The sequence below is a fragment of the Rhineura floridana genome, chromosome 1, assembly GCF_030035675.1.
Source record: "Rhineura floridana isolate rRhiFlo1 chromosome 1, rRhiFlo1.hap2, whole genome shotgun sequence".
NCBI lineage: Eukaryota > Metazoa > Chordata > Lepidosauria > Squamata > Rhineuridae > Rhineura > Rhineura floridana.
In genome coordinates, this window is record NC_084480.1 from 183,848,686 (window position 1) to 183,873,165 (window position 24,480).

Below are 24,480 nucleotides of genomic sequence, written 5' to 3' on the forward strand. Positions count from 1 at the left end.
AGAGTGAAAGAATTTCTTTTCTCCTCTGGCTTTGAGAGCTAACCCTTTTAAAGAAGTGTTTTAACAAGGGTTTCTGTTTTGTTTGTTTTGTTTTCTAACCTTTTAGGATATTGTTTTATATTATAAACTGCCTTGGAAACATATGTTGAGAAATAATACAGAAATCCCAGAAGTAAATAAAATACTAGCAATTATGAGGGCTTAGGATCACGCCATTGAAAAAGAAAGGTGCATTTTTTGGGAATCTTTGTTTCCACTACAACAATCTGAGGTTTTTCTAAATTCGGCAGAGTGTGGCATAATGCTTGTTTGAGGCAAGTGGTAACTCAGATAATATGATTGTTGCTAGTTTATAGAATGCCAGTTTTATGCAATGATTTTTGCCTAGGATGGCCTCCATAAAGAAATAAAGCTATCTAACCCTGCCCTTTGCTCCCCAAAGGGCATCAGCTCCCAAACAGAAGCATCCCCAACACAATGTGGAAGTTTTCTGTTTTTCTTTTTAAGTCTTAGGATGTGACCAGATTCATAGTGTGACCATCAGGCAGAAAACTGCTTTAGCTGTCTATGGTTAGAGTTTACATCTCTCAGAAAAAAAATTAAACAATAACCCAGTAATTAAAGGAAAAGTTGGGATCCCAGCCCTTTCACGCAAAACTTTGCACATACACTTATGGAACGGGAGTGAGATTGTGATGGCAAAACCTTTCTTTCACCTTTGCGTGTATAAGTGCATGTGTGAAGAGTGCTTTCTGCATGATCCAGGTAGGGTTTCCAATTATGCAGAGAGCACCATATATGCTTACAATTGTACTTGTGTAGGCTCCTTGCAAACAAACAACTGAATGCATGTAGGTTCCTCCTCCTACACAGTTTGAAGAAATGCAAAAACAAAACATGGAAAAAATTCAGACTAAGCATTAAGGTGACAAAGCAACATGTTAAAGCTTGACTAAAGGAAAATAAATGTTGGGGTTCTCTGTAGAATGTGAAATATGTTGGGTAAAGAATATGAGTCAAGCAAAAATGAATATTCCTGTTGATTATTGTATACAGTTTTTTAAAAGCTGGAGTATCTGGGACAGAAAATATTGGTACTGGATATGGGTCATTTTTTGCTTTATGACAGACTTAATTCCGAAAAGCAAGCAAAGATCATTACTGTAAAACTGCTATATTTTTGTGAGAAAGAAACTGAAAAATAAGCTGTAAGAAAGTTGATCTCACTGGGCCATAAAATGCTCTCCTCTCCCCCACTCCCCATACAGAAGAGAAGAAAGTTTAAACAAACTTTAACACTTTTGTACACTTTATAACAACTTGGCATTTGCATGTCATTTGGTTGCCAGCAATGGCTAACAGTTGGCTCTTGACAGCCAGATGATCATCTGACACAGTACCATACCAGATTGTGTGTGCAGCATTGTCTAATTCACTTCTACTTTTACAGGCTGCTAACCATGGCAGCAGTCCCTGCCAGGAGGTTCCAAGGGAAACGGGGGCACTATGGAGGGAGATCAGTGGGACACCTAAGCAGGAGTAGTATGTTTTGATAATTAGTTTCACGGTTGCTTTAGAGCAATATTCAGGGAAAAGAAACATTATAGCTTATGGTTTTGCATTTTAATTTCTATATTGTGATATCAGAATATATAACTTGTGGATAGGGTAAACAGGTGTTGCACTGCTTTGATCTGTTGAGTGGAATTTGGAACCAAAGAGACATTAACATTTATAAACAGATTTTGTTAAAAACAAGAGAATGTGCAAACAGAGGTCAGATGAGAAAGAACAAGGTGATTCCATTCACTCTTAGTGAATACTGAGTGCTGTGTGAGGAGATAACAGAGAATTTCAGCACCCTCCCTAAGTTACAACGTTCCATTTGCTTGGGTTGGTGGTGGAGGGGGGAGTCATAACAGCTGAATTGGCATGACATTGATATGTGTTTGTGGTGTAGATCAATAGAGATTTGAAAAGGGCAATATCCACTGAAACATAGTCTTGGCTTAAGTAAAGCTATTAAGATTCCATTTAGATGGCTTCTTACTGTAGACGGATTAGGAATCTCATCAACAATGGGATGGAGATGTGGTAACACTAGAGCAAACAAGTTTCGTACATATTGGGAATGTACTACAAATCAATTTTATTGGACTATTAACTGTCACTACACTAGACCTATTATTGGTTCTATTTTCTGGTTTAAAAAGCAGGCTCATGCAGAAGTAGGGTTGCCAGGTCAGAAGCATCCCAAACCCTGAACTTTCAGATGCAGGCCCTAGTGATGTCATTAAGCATGATATGTAAAGCATCTACTACAGTTGCTTGGAACATACCACTCAAACCAAAAAAAATTATCAGATTTGAAATTAAGATAGAAATCTTTGCTAAATGAGGGTGTTCCCACGTCTAGCTGAAGTGACAGGATCATTCCTTCTCACCTGCTTAGGGAGCCTGGGTGGGGAACATTTAATCTAGCCTACTTGCTTCTGGCAAGAAGGGTTTAAGTGCCTCAGGCCAGTCACCAGAAGGCCATTGTAGGAAGAAATGAGCCTAGTGTTGTGGAGATGTTAGATGGGAGCATTCAGGAGTAAAGATGGATGCCCCTGAAGGCTGCAACCCTTACTTGCCGCCCTAGGCTCCTGCTGGGAGGAAGGGTGGGATATAAATCAAATAATAAATAAATAAATAAGGGACTAACCCCCATGGAACTCAACAGGACTTACTTCTGAGTAGATATGGTTACGATTGTGCTGTTGGCAAGGTTTGACTAGGGATCCTCTGCAAAGATATCAATATCAAAGCAAGGTTGGCTGCCTGGAATGCCCTGCCTCTGCCTTATATAATGGCTGCTCCAAAGTTATTTACAGGCTTCACTGCAGAGAGAGGTTTCAGAAATGAGTAAGAGTTAAGATGATTCTCTACTCTTTTCTGCCTACCATGTGGGCTGCTATAAACCCACTTTGACAGCCAACCCAATTCCAGCGAGTAATAATTGACAGAAAGAAACATGGTTTAGTCTATCTTCACAGACAATAGCTTAGGAACAGCAATTGAAGCCACACTTCCCAGTATGTGAATTCTCTTTTACCACTATTGGGCAAGAAACAAACCACCATGGAAACAACAAGATACATCAACAGTGGGCTCAAGGGGTTGAGCTGAGCACATGGAATCACTGTTGTTGTTTCTATGGATGTAAGAGGGTGAGGTCAGAGGTAAATTAAATGCAAATAGAAAAAGAAAACACAGTGGTGGTTTCCTAAATGCAATACCATATCAACCACAACAAGATTCCTATGATAAGGCAGAAAACTCAGCATCCCACAACCAGTCAGGTTTCCTAGCCAAAACTAAAACATCCTGGCAACCAGTCAGCCAAGGTTATGAAGTTCCTCATGCAGCATAACCTGACCCTGGGGCTGCAGTTAGTGCAGAATGCTGTGGCACGATTGCTGACGTGAGTGAGACCCTATCAGCACATAATACCTCTGTTCTGAAATCTTCACTGGTTGCTGATTTGCTAGTTTAAGGTGTGCTTTCCATGTTGAGGGTGCCATATAGTACTTGTTCTGCTCTTGTAAGAAATCAGTCCTTTAATGCGGCAGCACCTACATTTTGGAACTCCCTGCCTATTGACATTAGGCAGGCGCCTTCATTGTACTCTTTTCGGCACCTGCTAAAAACATTTATTGTTTAGTCAATCCTACTCAGGCATGTAGAAGCTATTATGCTATTTATCTAACTCATTGTTGGTTTTATTATTTTGAATGTTTTTAAATACCTGTTTTTAACTTTTTTTGCCAGTAATTTTATTATTTTAATTCCTTCTGTAAACTGCTTTGATTTTTTTTACAATAAAGTGGTATATAAATGTTGTAAGTAAAATACATAAATAAATTTTAGAGTCACTGTGGCCCTTGGGTCTCTTTCCTCTTTTAGGAACAAAGGAATCAGGCCATTTGGTACTATCTAGCGGACTCCGGCCATTTGGTACTATCTAGCTCAGTATTGATGACATGAACTAACATTGGCTCTCCAGGATTCCAGGCAATAGTCTTTTCCAGAGATTGAATTTTGGACCTTTGCATTCAAAGCATATGCCCTACCACTGAGCTACAGCCCTTCCCTATTTTAAAAATGTATCTTTTAAAATTCTTCTTTTCAGTTCACTAATGAATTTACAGCGTACCTAGGGCAGATCCACACCATGCATTTAAAGCACATTCAACATAACATTTGAAGCACATGAATCCCACCACAGAATCATGGGAACTGTAGTTTGTTAAGGGTAGTAGGGACTATAACTGTAAGGGGGAAACTACACTTTCCAGGATTCTTTGGGGGAAGTCATGCACTTTAAGTGCGAGTTGGATGTGCTTTACATGTATTATGTAGATCTGCATTACTTCATAAACTTTGCCTGCATATAAATCATTTTAATTACTTTTTAAAATGGAAATTAGCTACAAAGTTTACTTGGTGACCATGGGCTACCATCTCTCAGCCTAATCTGCCTCTCACGGTGAAAACAACAGAGGGGGACCATGGCCACCCCAAAGAAGAAGGGCACACATAAAATGAAGAGGAAATAATAATGTACAACCATAGTGTGAAATTGGATACTTATCGAGACATAGTATGAAGAAATATTTATATAAGCATGAATGTCAAAGATGTTTATTATTTACACAACCTGTAAAGATATTTAAAATGCAATCCTATGCATGTTTACTCAGAAGCAAGTCCCAACGTATTCAATGGGGCCTACTCAAGCAGGGAAGTGTGCACAGGACTGCAACTTCAAAGGAAAAAGAACTTCACTCACCCAACCCAAAATTCAGAATCATGCCACTTTAAGCTGTTTTGCAACGATTTTATACTCTTTTTATGGTTATTGGATTTTAAATGGCTTTATTTCTTGTGAGCTGCCTTGCTTTCCAACCCTACCTCATAGGGTTGTTGGAAAGATTCCATATACACACACGCACCAGAGATGTAAAAATACATACACCCCTTGTAATAGTTTTTTGTCAAAACCAGTTGGTCATTGTAGAACTTTTTTTAAAAAAAAGTATTAGTTTCCTACCAAGAAAAGCAGAGACACCTAAGTAAGCTCTGCCTAATTGCTTAAAAAAAGGATCGGAGGGGGAGAGAAAGTCCCACTGATTTACAGGCCAATCCTAATTAATTAAATTAATTGAAGTAAGCCCTGTTGAATTCATTGGGGTTTATTCCCAGGTATGAGGTATTAGAATTACAGGTTTTTTCCCAGAAAAGTGAGTACATGCCACCAACGATCCCACTGTCATCTTCTGTTGAAGTGCAGTCCTATGCATGTTTATTCAGAAGCAAGTCCCAGTGTATTCAGATCTTCTGCACAGAGAAAATACTCTTGATGTTGCTGAAAGCTATAAATTTATTGACTTGCTGATGTGCAGACAAGCAGGAAAACGAAACTCTTTTCGGAACTTGCAATGAGTTTTAGCTATTGCCTGGAGGTCTACTAATCCCTTGTCAATCACAGTCCTGACTTCACTTACTGGCTGAAAACCTGAAAGGGCAGGGATCAGAGCAGCTAGAACTAACAGAAGTGGGGGGTGGGCTGACATTTTGGTGTATATCTCTTGAACCAGATCACCTAGAAACTTTTTTTAGCAAGAGAAAACAAGCAGAAACTAACCGTATTCCGGTATTATACAGCCACAAGAGTAGCTGTATATTATAGCCAGCATGGATTTTTCACGTTCTGCCATGTTAAATTGAATATACCCCATGCTTCTCATAAGCTCATTTCAAAACAAAATCATACAAAACTTATAGTCCTGAAATGCTTGCTTAACAATCCTATAAGGTTCATGGTGATACGCAAAACACTCCAGACAGAATTCAGAGTTCAAAGTCTAAATGAGTAAAAAATCCAGACCCCCTGCTGGACCTTTTTTAGTCAGTTTTTTCTGCCGCATAGTTTGTTTAAATTAATTAGCTACTAGCTATGGGCGGTCTAGAAATGAAACGAAATAAATAATAAATAAATAATAAAATTGAAATCAGCCATGTTCACCTGTAATCCTGTTACTGACCTTGCCCCATACTCTGACCTTCATTGTCTTCCGTTTAAAAGTGTAACAAATGCATGGCAGATTTTTAATTAATTTAAGAAAATTAACATTACAGTCTATGATAAGCACAGGCATGTTCAGCAAGAATCAGCTGTCAGTGTCCTAAAAGCCAGACTAACAGCTGTTTGGCTTGGCTAATCAGGGAGCCACACTCATGCCAGACATTTATTCCACTTTACACATTGATGACTTCCCCCAAAGAATCCTGGGAAGTGTAGTTTGTGAAGGGTGCTGAGAGTTGTTAAGAGACTCCTATTCCCATGATAGAGCTCCAGAATCAGAGTGGTTTAACAGTCAACCCCTCTTCCCAGAGAATTCTGGGGACTGTAGCTCTGTGAGGGAAATAGGGTGTCTCCTAGCCACTCTCAGTACCCTTCACAAATGACACTTCCTAGGATTTTTTGGGGAAAGCCATGACTGTATAAAGTGGAATAAATGTTTGGTGTAAATGTGGCCATGGACAACTTTGGTTTAAATTTGGGTGGAAGACTACATGTGTCTGCTGTAGAATAAAAGGGTGGGGAACTCCCATAAAATTTTGATACTGTTAACAATGTTTTCATTTTGAAAAGGAAAGGAGCTTCTCCTCTGACCAGTGCCAACCCACCCAATCTCCTCCCCTCCCTTCCCCAGGTCGGGTTTATCAATTCTAAGCATTATTGCACAGGAGTAAATCCCATTGAACTCAATAAGCATGCAAATTATCAAACCTGCCCTCCCTGCCTCTTCCCTCCTGCCCTTCCCCTTTCTCCTCTCCTCCCTCCCTTTCTCCTTCCCCCTTCTCACTCTAGCCCTCCCTCCTTTCCTCTTCTCCCCCCCCATGGTCAGTTTCACCTGTCCTAAGCCTGATTGCACAGGAGTAAATCCCATTGAATTCAGTAAGCATGTGAATTAGCAAAGCTGCCTTCCCCCTCCCTTCTTCCTCTTTCCCCCTCTCCTTCCTCCCTCTCTCCCCTCCTCTCTCCCCTCCCTCCCTCCCTGGTCAGTTTTACCTATCCTAAGCAAGATTGCATGGGAGTAAATCTCACTGAATTTAATAAGCATGCAAATAATCAAACCTGCCCTTCCTTCCCTCCCCCTCCTGCCTGCTCCCCTCCCCCTTCCTCCCCCCCTCTTCCTCCCCCCTCTTCCTCCCCCTCCCCTGTGGTCAGTTTTGCCTATCCTAAGCATGATTGCAGGGGAATAAAACCCATTGAACTCAATAAGCATGCAAATATTCTCAGCAAACTTGCACAGGATCCCGTTTCTTACTTTCTGCATTAAAAAGCAGAGAAATTTACTAATAGCCAAAAAAAAAAACCTTGCAGTTTAAAAATGTACCTATACCCCAATTTTATCAAACTTTAAAAAGCAGGGAAATTGGGCAGTAATGGTGAATGCACCAGGGGAGCAGAAGAGCTGACGTCCTCTCTGAGATATTGGACTGCCCTACAAATTTGTAAAAATGCAAACACAGTTTGAGTTGGTCTTTCACAGTCCAATCCACTTCCTGTACAGCTTGGCAGAATTTGGTAATGTGTGCCTCTAAGCAACACTTGCAATCAGGACTGCATCCCCAAAGATGAATAATTACATTTTTTGTGTTTGTTGGTGGTCTTACTTTGCTTCTTTCCTGTGTTACTACTGTTTCTACAGAGAATCTAACCTAGAAATTATATTTCACTCATTATTCATCCTAGAAATCTGTGTCAATTTTTTAATTAATTTCAAAGCCTTTTTATTGGTCATATGATGCGAAGACAGCCTTTTGTGTTTCAGATTGGAGGTTATATTTATTTCTATTTTGGATGCTTTAACAGTTAAATCTGAAACTGCAGCTTTGATGTAAAATCATACCAATTACAATATGTCACTACTTAAGCAATGAATCCAGCTGTTGGAAAAAAACAAACTTGGCCTGCCCAAGATGCATATTTTCAGCCTGCTATGCTTAAACCATTCCACTTTAGGAAAAGTGGGCATTGTCAATTAAAAGCATAGAGCACACCTAGACATTTGCTAGAATATATTTCACCTCTCACTGTTTTATCCCGCTGTTAACTGAGACACTCATATCAACTGGAGACTATTCTGCAGAATAGTCACTGCCATTATTCCACAGTTGTTTTTGGAGTTTTTTAGTGTAAAGTGTGCAGAGCGTGGCTCTACTTCACATATTCAGAGAAACAGAAGCAAAATTAAATAATTTATCATAGGAAACTTCACTACAATCGAACATATTTAAAGTGACTGTCTGAACTGTATCAGCTGTCTTAATATTGTTGCTTCCTCCCTGCTCAAACAAGATAAGCACAGCACATGTCTTGTTTCTGCTATTTGGGCTTATTGCAAGTGTTGCCCCACTCACCATATGCTCAGAGGCACATGTTAGCAAATTCTTCCAAGCTACACAGGAAGTGGATTGGGCTGAGAAAGACCAACCCAAATTGTGTTTGCACATTTTTGCCAGGTAGCATGCCACCAAGTGGGATATAGTGCCATCTAGCATCCAGGGAAAACCACCTTTCACCGTTTACAGATTTGTAGGGCAGTATAATATTGGGTCTCCTGCTCCTCTGGTGCATTCACTATATAGTTGCTCAATTTCCCCACTTTGTAAAGTCTGATAGATATATCTTTTGGCTATAGGTAAGTGCTTAAACTGCAGTAGTTTTTTCCTATTAATGAATTGCCTTCTGTCTAGAGGGCTAATGCATGGGGGGGGAAGTGGGACTCACTACCCAATGCACGTCCTGACCCTATTGTCCCTTCATCTGCTCCACCCACTGTACTTAAGCATATTCAGTGAACGTCTTGAAGGAGAGCCATTGCATCTCTGTAACTGAGGTTCATGATCATGTGGTGGAACCTAAACAGCTCTCTCCTTGCAGAACAATACCAGCTTTCTGGAGGACAGAGGAATGCTGGGATTAGGGGTGGTGGATATGGAGGCCCTGTTCTCCCCTTCATGTGTTCATGAACTCATGGAGGGTTATGTGTGAATGGGACTAATATGTTCAAAAACTGAGCAAATGTTTCATGTTCTACAATGACAAAAGTGCAACTGTATGTTTAATCACTTGTATTATTAAAGGTGTATTAAAGTAAGCTTTATACAGACTTTATTTTTCTTTCTCGTTTAATGTAGGTAAACGCACAGTTTAAGGTGTCTAGATGTGTGTTGATGGGTAGTGATTTTTCTGGTTGCCTGAGTGTTTAAACATTTTTAAAGACTTCTTTGAGTGGAGAGAAAGTAGAGCCGTGTAGACAAAATGCATTCTGGTTTTCCAGTGATTTGAAACTTAGCTGACTGTTGGGAGACCTGCTTGGATTATAGCTAGTTGCATGTTAATGCCATAAACTCTTTCTGCCACGGAAAAGCTTGGAGCATGCTAACAGTTCTCTCAGGGCCCAGTACATAATTTGGACATTGCAGCTGCATGCTATACTTTTTGTATAATGACAGCTGAATGAAATATTTTTTTTGCTAACAATGAATATTATGTATGGTTACATTCAGTAACTGGTGTTTAAATGTAGTTTTCTTCTATTAGAATTGTGAAGAATTCTTTATTAGACAGTTCTTAACACTTTATTCTTCTTAGTTGATTTTGTTTACCATCTTTTAGATCAACCTCCCTTTTTAGCATACCGCACATAATTTAATGGCTGAATTAATAAAGCAGTATAAATATGTGTTGAATGTGCTTGAAGCATTATATATTGTGCTAATTTATGTTTTTTTAATGTTAATTTCACAGCTGGAGGCTCATATTACATGATCTCAAGATCGTTAGGACCAGAGTTTGGTGGAGCTGTAGGGATTTGTTTTTACTTGGGCACAACCTTTGCAGGGGCTATGTATATTCTTGGCACAATTGAAATTCTACTGGTAAGTTGTTGTTTTTTTAAAGCTTAAATCTTTAATGTCAGCATTTTTAGTACCAAGTATATATTCCCTACTTTAAGCTGCTATAGTGGTTTCATTAAAAATATTATTTGAGAGAGAGACTTGGAGAAAAACATGACTGGAATAACATTGTCTGTAATTAAGAGGCACATACTATTATATTGTATTTTTATATCATTGTAACCATTTCTGGGACTATATGGTGGAGGATGGATAAGAAATCCAATAAAAAATAATAATGGCAGTTAGGACTCCAATGTTTAGTTGCTTAATAGATTAAAAAGTTTAATTTTCTAAAATGTACCTCCAATTAATTGGGCAATAGATATGTCACCCTTCTATTTCACACAGGAGAAATGCATATTTGAAAAATGATACCTGCTGTGATGTGTGTATAATTTAAACTGGGAGGAGAGACTTGTAGCTCTCCAGTTGTTGTTGGACTACACAACTGTGATTAGCCACACTGGTTGGGGCTGGGGGGAGCTGGAGTCACAAGAACATCTAGAGGACCACAAGCTAGTTTCCATTAAAATTTAAGCATATTTTGCTATTAGAGATCTCTACAGATAATTTTATCCCTTGATGAAGGCCCAATATGCTAGAGGTCGAGATGCGTTAGGCTTTCCTAAGCAATAAATTTTCTCTCAGCATTTTGGGAGTTTTTAATCTTTCTTTGGGTTCTTTGGATGCTGACCATTTTTTGTTTCCAGGACCACACGTTACCCACCCTGATGTAAAACAAAGAAATTATTACTTTAGCTTTAGAAATATTTTATTCATATGCAAATTTATGCAGATAGAATGCTCAAGAAATATTTCACCATATGCAAATGTATGCAAAGAGAAATACTATATTAACTTACTTGCCTACTATTTAATCAGTGAAAAAGTATTTTTATTGGCCTGCTGTCCTAAGTTAAGCTTACTCACTGAATAGCTGGGAACATATCCCTGCTGGTCAGTTTTCATATGATTTGTATGTACACTCCTTAAGTAGTTTATGCCATCTGTGCTTAATGCTGTGTCCTATCACATTTTATTACTGTGTTTTATTAAGTAAATATTAACACCTCATGGCATAGATTCACAGGAAGTTCTCCAATGTTGCACCAATGGATACGATGGGACTTCCCCTTCTCCATGCTGCAGCCTGCCACTCCCTCCATCTGCTCTGGAAGATCCCTCAGTCCTTCAGAGCAATCCTGGATGTGTGCAGAAGGATACAGGAAGGAAGGGAAGAAGGGAAAGTCCCATTGTGTGAGCCAGAGTCCATTGTGCAAGCAGGCTGATACTGTTCAATGTTGTTCAAAAGGGCCACTTAAATTGTCTGTGATTATGCAGACAACAAATTACAGCATCCATATTTTTTAAAAGATTCCATGCTTGTAAGGTATAGTAGGGGGAAAAAAAGAAGGGTTTATTCTGACAGCAAACCTCCTTTGACAATAGAAATCGCATACTCTGCAAAAATCACACACACATATATATATACTCCCTGGCCAAGGTGCTGGAGGTGGTCTCGGATGTGTGGGTGCAATCCCGAAATTTGCTGGTGCTGGGGGATCTCACCGTACATGTTGAGGCCATCTTCACAGGGGCACCTCGGGATTTCATGGGAACCATGGCTTCCTGGGAGCTGCACCTTATTTCCACGGGGCCCACCCATGTAGCTAGCTGGTCATGCACTTGACCTTCTATTTGTCTCGGGAGAGGAGGGGAGTGATCTGAAAATGGGGGCTGCATCTCTTACCCCCTTGTCATGGTCAGATCACTACTTGGTGAGAGTAGACCTTTCGATGACACACACCCTCCGCGGGGGTAAAGGACCCATTAGGATGGTCCGCTCCAGGTGCTTGATGGATCCTGATGGATTCCTGAATGCGCTTGGGGACTTTATGGAGCCTGCAGACGGGCACTCGGTCGAGACCCTGGCGGAGGAGTGGAATAAAGTGATCACCGGGGCATTAGACCATGTGGCTCCAAAATGCCCTCTTCCCCTGAATAGAGCTCAGACAGCACCGTGGTATACTCCACGGTTGCGAACTCTGAGATGGGAGGTGAGACGCCTAGAGCGCCGGTGGCGGAAATCTCGCTCTGATGACGATCGGACATGGGTTAGAGCGGCTGCAGCAGTCTACCATGTGGCGATAAGGGCAGCAAAAAAGGATTTTTATGCTGCCTCTGTTGCGTCCAGAGTGCTGTCCCAGGAGGCTGTTCCAAATGGTCCGAAGCCTGGTTGGTCCAGTTGCTTTGGAACCTATGGAACATTCTAAGACCTCCTGTGATTAGTTTGCAAAGCACTTTGCGGATAAAATCGATCATCTAAAGAGTGCGATTCAGCACGCTATGGATACAGTGAGCGAGCCAGAGTCACCCAGTGGTTCTCTGGTGGTGTCGGATCAGTTCCAGCTTCTTCCTTCTGATGAAGTGGATAAGATGCTTTCAACCTTAAGGCCAACCACCTGCTTACTCGATCCCTGACCATCATGGTTCATCATGAACTGCAAGAACAGACTGGGCGAGGGGATCAAGGCGGTGGTAAATGCATCCTTGGAAGAGGGTGTAATGCCATCAGCCCTCAAGGAGGCAGTAATAAAACTAATTTTAAAGAAGCCCTCCTTGGATCCCTAAGATTTGAACAACTTTCGCCCAATCTCAAACTTACCATTCTTGGGCAAGGTGGTTGAGCGGGTGGTGGCGAAGCAGTTGCAAGCGCACTTGGAGGAAATGGATTATCTGGATCCATTTCAGTTGGGCTTTAAGCCTGGATATGGGACTGAAACAGCCTTGGTCACCTTGGTGGATGATATGAGGAGAGCGTTGGATAGGGGTGAGTGCACCTTCCTCGTTCTCCTCGGCCTCTCAGCAGCTTTTGATACCGTTGACCACGGTATCCTTCTGGATCGCCTGGAGGGGTTAGGCATAGAGGGTACTGTATTGCAGTGGATCCATTCCTTCCTCTCTGATAGGCATCAAAGAGTAGCATTGGGGGATGAGACTTCGGACCCTTGGCCTCTCACTTGTGGGGTGCCACAGGGCTCCATCCTCTCCCCGATGCTATTTAACATCTATATAAAGCCGCTGGGGACTATCATCAGGAGATTTGGGCTGCAGTGTCACCAATATGCAGATGACACACAGCTCTATTTATTTTATTTATTTTATTTTATTAAGCTTATATACCGCCCGACTAGCAACAGCTCTCTGGGCGGTGAACATTAAAAATACAATAAAATATCTCTCATTTAAATCTTCACCGAGGTTGGCTGTAGAAACCCTATCCAAGTGCCTGGACTCGGTGAGTGCCTGGATGGGAAGGAACAAGCTGAAGCTGAATCCTGACAAAACCAAGGTACTATTTGTGGGAGACAAGGGAAGGTTAGGGGATTTAGACCTGGTGCTCAATGGGGTACAATTGCCCCTGAAAGACCAGGTCCGTAGCCTCGGGGTCATTCTTGACTCCCAACTGTCCATAGAAGCTCAGGTTTCGGCTGTGAGCCGGGCAGCGCTGTATCAACTCCATCTGATACGGAGGCTACTCCCCTACCTTCCCAATCATCTGCTCCCATCAGTGGTACATGCCCTGGTCTCCTCTTGCCTAGACTACTATAATGTGCTCTATGTGGGGCTACCCTTGAAAACGGTCCAGAAGCTGCAACTGGTACAGAACGCGGCGGTGCGCCTGATTAAAGGCAGCCGCCGGTGAGATCATATCACTCCAGTGTTAAAAGAGTTGCACTGGTTACCAGTTGCTTACCAGGCCCAATTCAAGGTGTTGGTTTTGACCTTTAAATCTCTATACGGTTTTGGCCCAGTCTATCTAAAGGAGCGTCTCCAGCATCATCAGCTATGCCGCCCAACAAGATCAGCCTCAAAAGACCTTCTCTCCATCCCATCAGTCAAAACAGCCAAACTGGTGAGGACTTGAGAGAGGGCTTTTTCAGTCGTGGCCCCCACCCTGTGGAGCTCCCTCCCAAATGATCTCCGCCATGCCCCTTCTATGATGAGCTTCTGCCAGGCCTTGAAGACCTGGCTCTTCAGGCAGGCTTTGGGGTGGGTTAGATTTTATCTTCATTGTTTTTAGATTTTTAATGCCTACATATTGTATGCCTATGTTGTATGTCGTCTAGAGTGGCTGGACAGCCAGCCAGATGGGCGACTAATAAATTCAATCAATCAATCAATCAATCAATCAATAGTTTCTCCTCCCCCCCCAGTCATGTTGAACTAAGAAGAGTGGAAAACCCAGTTCACTAGTAGATAAAATCCTCCTCCAGCATTAATCCCCCCTTTTTATTTAAAAAACTAACTTTTGGGGTTAACAGCTTTGTTGTTAAATATATAACTTACGTGATTTCAAAAGTAATTGGTTTGGAATTATGTGCTAAAAGCTGTTCAATATTTGTTTCTCTTACAGACATACATTTCCCCTAATGCTGCTATTTTTGAAGGAGATGGGGAAGCTATGTTAAACAATATGAGAGTTTACGGAACGTGCATTGTTGCTCTGATGGCTATAGTTGTTTTTGTGGGAGTCAAATACGTCAATAAGCTTGCGCTTGTCTTTTTGACGTGTGTAATTCTTTCAATTATTGCCATTTATGCTGGGGTTATAAAAACTGCTTTTGATCCGCCCAACTTTCCGTAAGTAAAAGATAGTTTTTTAAGATCTGTGATGGTTGTTGCAGCATGCCTTAAATGTTTTGAATCTAGTTTATTCAGACATTGAAGCAAATGTTAAAAAACATGAAGTACAAATGTTGCCAGTGATGTTCACATTGGGAGAGACAAATGAAACAGGAAATTATGTGGATGTGCTATAAATAACATGTGGGGTGCTGTTAAGTCTGGCTCTGTATTTGAAGACAGAAGTAACTTCTGTGACATAAAACACCTTTGACCAGCTTAGGTTTGTGCTCCAACTGCAACACCTATGGACAGAGATAGCATCACCATAATTACTCATGCTCTGATGCATCCCATTTTGATTACTGTAACATTATATGTGGGGCTACTTATGAAAACTATTCAGAAGATTCAGTTATTACAAAATACTACAGCTGGATTGCCAACTGGATGTTTAGATCATTTTTCAGCAGTTTTGAAGGAGCTGCACTGGCTTCTGGGCATAATTCTGACATAAAATCCTGTGTGGCTTTAGCACCGGAATACCTCCAGGGCTGCTTGGTTGCATATGAAACTGTGTGGACACTGAGATCTCTGTATAGTCTGTACCACAGGGGTAGGGAACCTTTTCCAGCCTGAGGGCTACATTGCCTTCTGAACAACCTTCCTATAGTTCAAAAATAGGTGAAGCAATAAATGTAAATTTAATCTTTGTATCATAGGCTAGTTTTTACATGCACTTGCACACTCCTTTCTAGTCTCCGTACAGACCACCAAGAGTTCAAGGTCACATTCCAGCCCTTGGCAAAACACTCAAGAAGGGTGGAAAGCAGGGCCAGTGAGGGGTGTGGCATGAGAAGACAGTGGGTGTGGCTAGGGAGGGAAAGAAGCTTGGGGAGTCCTGAGGGCCAGATACTGAGACTTGAAGGGCCACATGTAGCCCCTGGGCCTGAGGTTCCCTGTTCTTGTGCTACTGGAAAGCTAGCAACTTCTCTTTTGGCAGATTTTGTTTTTATTTGATTTATATCCCGCCCTTCCTCCCAGCAGGAGCCCAGTACGGCAAAGCAGGAGCAGAATAGAGGCAGTCTTACAGTGGGAAATGGTTTCCCTAGCACATTGGAAGTAAATTTCCCAATCATTTATGTTGCATACATTTTGGAGACATGTCCTAAAGCAATCGTGATAATGAAAGCAGTGTATAAATATATCCTATGCAAGTAAAGTAATGCTCAAGATTCTACAACAAAGGTTCTTACCATATATGGAGTGAGAAGTCCAGATGTACAAGCTGGATTTAGAAAGGGAAGATGTACCAGAGATCATATTGCAAACATACGTGGGATAATGGAATGGACCAAGGAATTTCAGAAGGAAATCATCCTGTGCTTTATAGATTACAGCAAAACCTTTGACTGTGTAAATCATGAAAAACTATGGAATGCTTTAAAAGAAATGGGAGTGTCACAGCATCTGATTGTCCTCATGCGCAACCTATACTCTGCACAAGAGGCTGCTGTAAGGACAGAATATGGAGAAACTTGACTGGTTCCCCATTAGAAAGGGTGTGAGACAGGGGTGTATTTTATCAGCCTATCTGTTTAATTTATACGCAAATTGGAGGGAGAAATATCAGTAATTTAAGATATGCAGACGATACCATACTACTAGCAGAAACCAGTACTGATTTGAAACGAATGCTGAGGAAAGCTAAAGAGTAAACCACAAAAGCAGGACTACAGCTGAATGTTAAAAAGACTAAAGTAATGACAACAGAAGATTTATGTAACTTTACAGTTGACAATGAGGACATTGAACTTGTCAAGGATTATCAATACCTTGGCACAGTCATTAACCCAAATAAGAACATAAGAAGAGCCTGCTGGATCAGGCCAGTGGCCCATCTAGTCCAGCATCCTGTTCTCACAGTGGCCAACCAGGTGCCCTGGGGGAAGCCCGCAAGCAGGACCTGAGTACAAGAACACTCTCTCCTCCTGAGGCTTCCGGCATCTGGTTTTCAGAAACATACTGCCTCTGACTAGGGTGGCAGAGCACACCCTAGTCAGAGCACAATGGAGACAAGAATCAAGAAATCAGAAGAAGGCTAGGACTGGGGAGGGCAGCTATGAGAGAACTAGAAAAGGTCCTCAGATGCAAAGATGCATCACTGAACACCAAAGTCAGGATCATTCAGACCATGATATTCCCGATTTCTATGTATGGATATGAAAGTTGGACAGTGAAAAAAGCGGATAAGAGAAAAATCAACTCATTTGAAATGTGATGTTGGAGGAGAGCTTTGTGCATACCATGGACAGCGAAAAAGACTATTGAAATGAAAGAAATTATACTAGAACTATTACTAGAAGTTAAAATGATGAAACTGAGGTTATCATACTTTGGACACATAATGAGAAGACATGATTAAGAAGAAAAGACAATAATGCTGGTAAAAACAGCAGGGAGTAGAAAAAGAGGAAGGCCAAACAAGAGATGGAATGATTCCATAAAGGAAGCCACAGACCTGAACTTACAAGATGTGAACATAACAGATCCTACTGGAGGTCGCTGATTCATAGGGTTGCCATAAGTCGTAATCGACTTGAAGGCGTATAACAACAATAAATATATCTAAATAAATAAACATAACTTTTAGAATCGCTGTGGTCTTGTTCTTAATGGTCTCTAAAGCAGGTTTAAACTACAACTTTATGCAGAGAAGGTGTGTTTAAAAACACACACCAAAAGGTTGTATTCAACTAACTATTACTCAGAGAAGACCCATTGAAATGAATGGCCATGACAAACTTAGGTCTATTAATTTCAAAGGCTCTACTCTGAGTAAACGTTAATTGAATGCAACTCCTAGAAAAACATTTTTTTTACTGCTAACTTTATGTGTATGACAAGATGGTTAGTTCCTTTCCTTGCAAATATGTTTACCCTGTTTTTGCCAGAGTATTCTTTATTTTCCAAGTGATAAAAATATTTTTTATTAATCTGGAGTAGCACTTTTTGGATATCCTTGCCCCATGGGGATTAGAGGGCCCACTCTGGTTGTCTCGTGCCAGTTGGTGAAGGCTTTTTATTCCAGCAGACTTTTAGCCTGCCTGGCAGATGATGTTTTATCTGAAGATTGGATTGTACCCAGTGCTATGCAAGTGGAGTTCTGCTCGCACACCAGGGCTTCCATTTCCTTTCCCATCCCTATGGCCCTCCAAAATCTGCTCTAGAGGATCCCAAACACTTAGACTGAGTTTCCCACCCACCTTGGGCTGCACTCCCTTACTTCCTCAATGGTAATGTACTACATTTCTTCTGGAGCTGATTTTGACTGGGCCAGGGGTTGGAGGCTGGAATGGACAGGAGAGGAAGAGGAGGTTCCATTGCACTAGTGGAGTTGCAGCATTAGGTACAATCTATTGTGTTTTATCTGCTACTCCTTCCTCTGCTGTACTTTCTATCATATACTTTTTTGTCATTGTGATTTTTAACAAATATAAGCCTTCTGAGGAATACATACTCATTAAAAGGGCAGGATAAAAATTCCTATATGTACTGTTTATTTTATTTATTTATTAAATTTATATCCACCCTGCGTCCCAGTTGGGTGTTCACAGATGTAGATGTAGTGCCAGACATCTCAGTTGTTCACAAATATAGATGTAGTGCCAGACATCACATGCTTGACTGGCTTCTTTATGTGACTTCATTGATGGTTAAAAGCATGCACTGATTAACAGGGCTAGCGCTAAAGTGGAAGAAAGAACATGGCTGTCTGTAAAACAAACCTCTTTAATTTGCAAACTGCATATTTTATGCTGGGCAATAAGGTTTTGACAAATGAGACAGCATTATTTGGCTTTTGGGACAGCATTATTTGGCTTGACTATATGACAAATACAGCTTTTCTAGATTGATCATGTTTGTTAAAAAAAGATTTGTTTTATTTTATTTTCTAGTATTTGTCTTCTTGGAAATCGTACATTGGTAAGAGATGATGATTTTCCTTGTGTCAAATATATTGAAAAAAACAATAGGACAGTGACTACCAAGCTGTGGACACAGTTCTGCGATAGCCCATTGTTAAATGCCACATGTGATGAATATTTCACTCTAAACAATGTCACAGAAATCCAAGGAATTCCTGGAGTTGCAAGTAGAGTCCTACTTGGTGAGTTTGTATCTAAGTGAGGTGACAATTGAGCCTGTAACCACATGTGCAGGAAGTAGGTGACCCAATTGTTTTCCATTGACAACAGGAATGCAGTAGGGAGTTTAGCTCCTGTTTTTTTTAGGACCACTTCACACTTATTGCAGCCTGCACACTTCTTCTTTAGGGTGGCATGATTGCCCAGATTTCAGCTGATTATACATGTGCTTGTTCTTACAAACGGAATGTCCCATATTAACTAGTTCTTTGTTCAATACCATCCCTAGATCAAATGGTATCTTGATGAGGATTCTCATTACCCTTTCTCCATTTGTTTAACTTTTGAATACTTTTTTGTTGCCCGTGTAACCCATTTCACTACTTTTATGCACAATTTGTTAGTATGATTTATTTTTATCATATAATATGCAATTTCTCCTGCAATATTTTTGAAAAAGCTAACACAAATTATGGGACATGTAGGTCAGTGTTGCCAGCTTTACAAGTGAAGATGAACTGTTTGTACTATTTCTTGCAGCTGCTGAGTAGATAAGTGCACCCCAAGCCCAGTGTGTCCCAGGCCACTTGGCTGACATTTAGTGCTTTACTGCTGACTTCAACAGAATGTGGACAACATTCATCCCACCTTTTTGTCATACACCTAATAAACTTATTTATTCTGGGATAAGTAATATTGCAGGAACTTAAAGTTGTCCAAACAAATAAGGTTTTCTCATTGATAAGAGTGGTGTGGTATAAATATTTAGAGGAATAGTGAATACCTTGCATGAGGGCTAGTGTTTATATATTTCTTACAACTGGTCTAAATGAACAAAATGTTGTGTTTATTTCCATGCAGATAACTTATGGAATATGTATGGAGACAAATGGGCGATAGTAGAGAAACAGGATCAGCCATCAGTTCCTGTTCTAGAAGAGACAAGTGATAAAGTTAAATTATATGTGCATTCAGATATTATGACCTATTTCACTATGCTAGTAGGGATTTATTTTCCATCTGTGACAGGTATTGTTTCCACACAAACTGTTTTTCTCTTGCATAACTGAAATGATTCTCTGTGTGTTTGTTAGAACTGTATATTGGATTTAATTTGCCTAACCCTAATTCTTCTCCATGGAACTCAGCTGATACTGTGTATGCCTGTTGCACATACATGTAAAAAAGCATGTGTATATGTGCTCTCTGCCAACATCTGTATATGAGATCTTTAGTTCAGAGTCTCGGAACTCCACAGGAAGATTACACTTTACACTAACATAGGGAGAAATAGTACTCAGACAACAGTCTAGAGCTGAGAACCAAAAAATGTACAATTTTATTTTAAAATAGAAATACTGATTAATCAGGGCCACAGCTCAACAGCAACAACAAAAAAGATTTGGGTGATATTCAATGCTAGTCCTTCTCAGTGTAGACCCATCAAAGTTAAAAGACATGATTAACTTACGTTCATTAATTTCAGCTGGTCCACTCTGAGTTGGACTTAGTTGAATACACCTCATTGATTAAGCAAGCAGGGAGCTTATCTACAGCTGGGCTGATGAAGACAGGGAAAGCACTTACCAAGTATGGAAAAGAAGGTGGCAGTTAGTGCTGGAAAACTGTGCAGAGCCTAACTGGTATATGGGAAGTTCAGTGTGTGCTGCTAGCAGCAGTGGGGCTTACCTCAAAATTGGATGGGAAGAAGGGAACCAGAGGTGAAATAAGAAAGAGAAGTGCCAATGTTGCTTTTTCCAGAGCCTGAGAAAAGGAAGCATAGATTATCCTTGGCACCAGATTGTCAGGAGTTACTGTGGTTGCATGCAATGTGGAACTGGAGCTAGCTGAGGCTGCGGCCCCTGGAGCTCGCAGACATTTGTGTCAGGCTTCCTGGAATGGCTCTAAGAGGAGAGGCACACATCAATGTGTTCCTTAGCATCCCTAATTGAACCAAGCTATCCAGGACATAGAGCTTAAGTGTTACGTGAGGCTGTCTGTGGCCTTCAGTCCCACTTCACTACTCTCATATGTTTCCAGGCACGGTGTTCCTAATTCAGAATTCAAATGTGAAGTTCAAAATGAAACATTCAATTTAGCAAGAACAAACAAATAATAAAAAAAGATTTTAGTGTAAAAACCTGAGTATACTCAACATTTAGGGTTTCTTGACATGAAAGAAGTATTTTGGGGCATATGATGTGAACATGTCCTGTAGATGAGAAAGAGCGTATTATTTTAGTACGTCTGCCAGGAGAGAAAATGAACTGGAATTTTCTCAGCATCTCTTTTCGTGCCTGAAAAAATAGAGTCTTTGTCTTACTTTGTGTGGCTTTGACTTACTTTGTGTTGCAAGTAATGGAAGAAGCTGTCAGAACTTGTTCTCTCATGTAAAGAATACTCTTGAGACATAATACGTTTGACAAGGTCATTTGTGTTCTGATAATAGCTAATTGGCTGAAAAGTATTGATGGAACTCTTCCATGTAAGCCGTTAGTACAGCACAACTTGAACTTTTACACTGCCATCTTCCTGTCTGTCTTTATGTTCATAACTCTCTTCTGCACCTTTTTCCAAATATAAAGATAGGCTTTAGTTTGAACCTTTGGCGTACATCTCTTCTATTCAGGAGTGAATCTTGCTTGTTAAATAATGAAGAAATATTCATTTTGGCAAGCCTTTAGGGTTGCTTTATAGTCTTGCCAGAATGGATTACAGGCTTGTTGCAAGAGGGCTAAGAGATTTGCAGCAATCTAGTCTCATCTCACAAACTGAGCAACTTCATTCCTCTCTTAGTTCAGATTCCAGAAGGTAGCCTGTGCTATATAATGTTATAAACTAGGGACAAAGAGAACTATTACAATAGTTACTGTATAGAAATAGAAGAGGACAACAAAAAGGGTAGAACAAGAGCCCTATTCCAAAAGATTAGAGAAATGAAAGGGAAATTTAAACCAAGAGTAGGGATGTTGAATAATCAACAGGGAAACACACTCGCTGACCGAGATGAAATAAAAGGAAGATGGAAGCAATACACTGAAGAACTCTATAAAAGAGATGCCAGGATGACAGATTCATTCATGGAGGAACCACATGATGAAGAACCAGAAATTTTAGAATGTGAGGTGAAAGCTGCTCTTAAAATACTTGGAAGAAACAAATCACCAGGAATAGATGGCATACCAATAGAGTTGCTACAAGCTACTGAGACTGAATCTGTCCAAATTTTGACGAAAATTTGTCAAGAAATATGGGAAACTAACAATGGCCCACAGACTGGAAGCGTTCCATATACATCCCAATTCCAAAGAAAGGGGATCCCAGGGAATGCAGTAATTATCGCACTATTACCTTAATATCCCATGCAAGTAAAGTAATGCTCAAGATTCTACAAGAAAGGCTCTTATCATATATGGAGCAAGAAATGCCAGACGTCCAAGCTGGATTTAGAAAGGGAAGAGGCACCGGAGATCACATCGCAAACCTACGTTGGATAATGGAAAGGACCAAGGAATTTCAGAAGAAAATCACCCTGTGCTTTATAGATTACAGCAAAGCCTTTGACTGTGTAGATCATGAAAAACTATGGAATGCTTTAAAAGAAATGGGGGTGCCACAGCATCTGATTGTCCTGATGCGCAACCTTTACTCTGGACAAGAGGCTTCTGTAAGGACAGAATATGGAGAAACTGACTGGTTCCCCATCGGAAAGGGTGTGAGACAGGGGTGTATTTTATCACCCTATTTATTTAATCTATATGCAGAACATATCATACGGAAAGCAGGATTGGACCAAGATGAAGGAGGTGTGAAAATTGGAGGGAGAAATATCCAGAATTTAAGATATGCAGATGATACCATCTGCATTTAAGATATGCAGATGAGGAAAGCACAAAAGCAGGACTACAGCTGAACGTCAAAAAGACTAAAGTAATGACAAAGTTTATGTAACTTTACAGTTGACAATGAGGACGTTGAACTTGTCAAGGATTATCAATACCTCGGCACGGTCATTAACCAAAATGGAGATAATAGTCAAGAAATCAAAAGAAGGCTAGGACTGGGGAGGGCAGCTGTGAGAGAACTAGAAAAGGTCCTCAAATGCAAAGATGTATCACTGAACACTAAAGTCAGGATCATTCAGACCATGGTATTTCCGATCTCTATGTGTGGATGTGAAAGTTGGACAGTGAAGAAAGCAGATAAGAGAAAAATCAACTCCTTTGAAATGTGATGTTGGAGGAGAGCTTTGCGGATACCATGGACTGCAAAAAAGACAAATAATTGGGTGTTAGAACAAATTAAACCAGAACTATCACTAGAAGCTAAAATGATGCAACTGAGGTTATCATACTTTGGACACATCATGAGAAGACATTTCACTAGAAAAGACAATAATGCTAGGAAAAACAGAAGGGAGTAGAAAAAGAAGGTCAAACAAGATATGGATTGATTCCATAAAGGAAGCCCCAGACCTGAACTTACAAGATCTGAACAGGGTGGTTCGTGACAGATGCTCTTGGAGGTTGCTGATTCATAGGGTTGCCATAAGTCGCAGTCGACTTGGAGGCACATAACAACAACAACTTCATTATGTTCACAAGTTTGTAATAGTACATACAAAAGAAGAGACATTGACTACATAACATTTCTGTCTTTGAGCCAGGGCTGTGGAGTCGGAGTCGTGGAGTTGGAGTCGGGAGCAATTTTGGGTGGAGTCAGAGTCGGAGTCAGTAGAAATGTACCAACTCCGACTTCCAAATAAATTTTGATTGACAAGAAGCAATTTTGGGTGGAGTCGGAGTCGGAGTCAGACAGTAGAAAAATAGAGGAGTTGGAGTCAAAGGTTTGGCGTACCGACTCCACAGCCCTGCTTTGAGCATCACCAGATATTTTTCTCAAAACAAAATTCTGTCACCCCTAATTTAAAGTCCCACTAAAATGTATCTTCTGCTTCTTCCAGTGCTTTTTTTGGTGATGGTTTATTACTGTTCTGTTTTTTATTGGTAAGCCATAATATGTAGGACACATTATGAATCCATAATTTTTAGAATAGACATACAACGATAGAAAGTAAATATATGGTCAATTAATTATCTATTTTGAGGCATCTTTAACTTGATGAGTCCTTGGCTTGTCCAGTCTCTATCCAATAGTCCAAAAGCCTTCACAATCTTTGTAGGCTTAGCAGACTTTAAAGATCACAGGATTTTCTCTAGTATTTAACCTGAACTAATCTTCTAAACAGTAGGGCAGAACAGAGGAGACACTTTTCTGTCTAAATTGTGGATGGAGCTCTGTGGTTTTCCACAAGCAGTAGCTAAGAACAAACCTTAGCTACAGCTCTTGGTTAAGGAGGAGAGAGCTTAACCATAATCTGGGGTTTGAATGATGCAGTAAACCAAACCTTGGCTTAGCTGCTGTGCCACACTGAGCTAAAAGGACCAGGGAGAAGCAAAGCATTTGTGAGTGCCTCCCCAGGAGCTAGGATGTTTCTGCTAAGCCATGGTTTTACTTGGCATTATGTATGAACATAGTCAGTGTATGGACATTGGCCTGGTTTCCACATCATGGTAATCTGGAACATGGCTCACCATGACCACACTGACTCTCGACGAGGATCTTGTACCTCCCCAGGCTTTTCAGGGTAGCACAGGACAGCAACTAAACCAAAGTTTGGCTTAAGTAT

The 24,480-nt window shown here is 40.6% G+C and overlaps 1 protein-coding gene across 9 annotated transcripts in view; it reads left to right on the forward strand.

Moving 5' to 3' along the window:
- The window catches only part of SLC12A7 (solute carrier family 12 member 7), a 180,964-nt gene that overhangs the window by 92,282 nt on the left and 64,202 nt on the right, over window positions 1–24,480 (forward strand). For all 9 annotated transcript variants that reach the window (XM_061588706.1, XM_061588716.1, XM_061588744.1 and 6 more), the window contains 4 exons: window positions 9,866–9,996; window positions 14,435–14,661; window positions 18,603–18,814; window positions 19,653–19,820. In XM_061588706.1, the coding sequence (XP_061444690.1) occupies window positions 9,866–9,996; window positions 14,435–14,661; window positions 18,603–18,814; window positions 19,653–19,820 (738 nt within the window). The remainder of the gene's footprint in view (window positions 1–9,865; window positions 9,997–14,434; window positions 14,662–18,602; window positions 18,815–19,652; window positions 19,821–24,480) is intronic.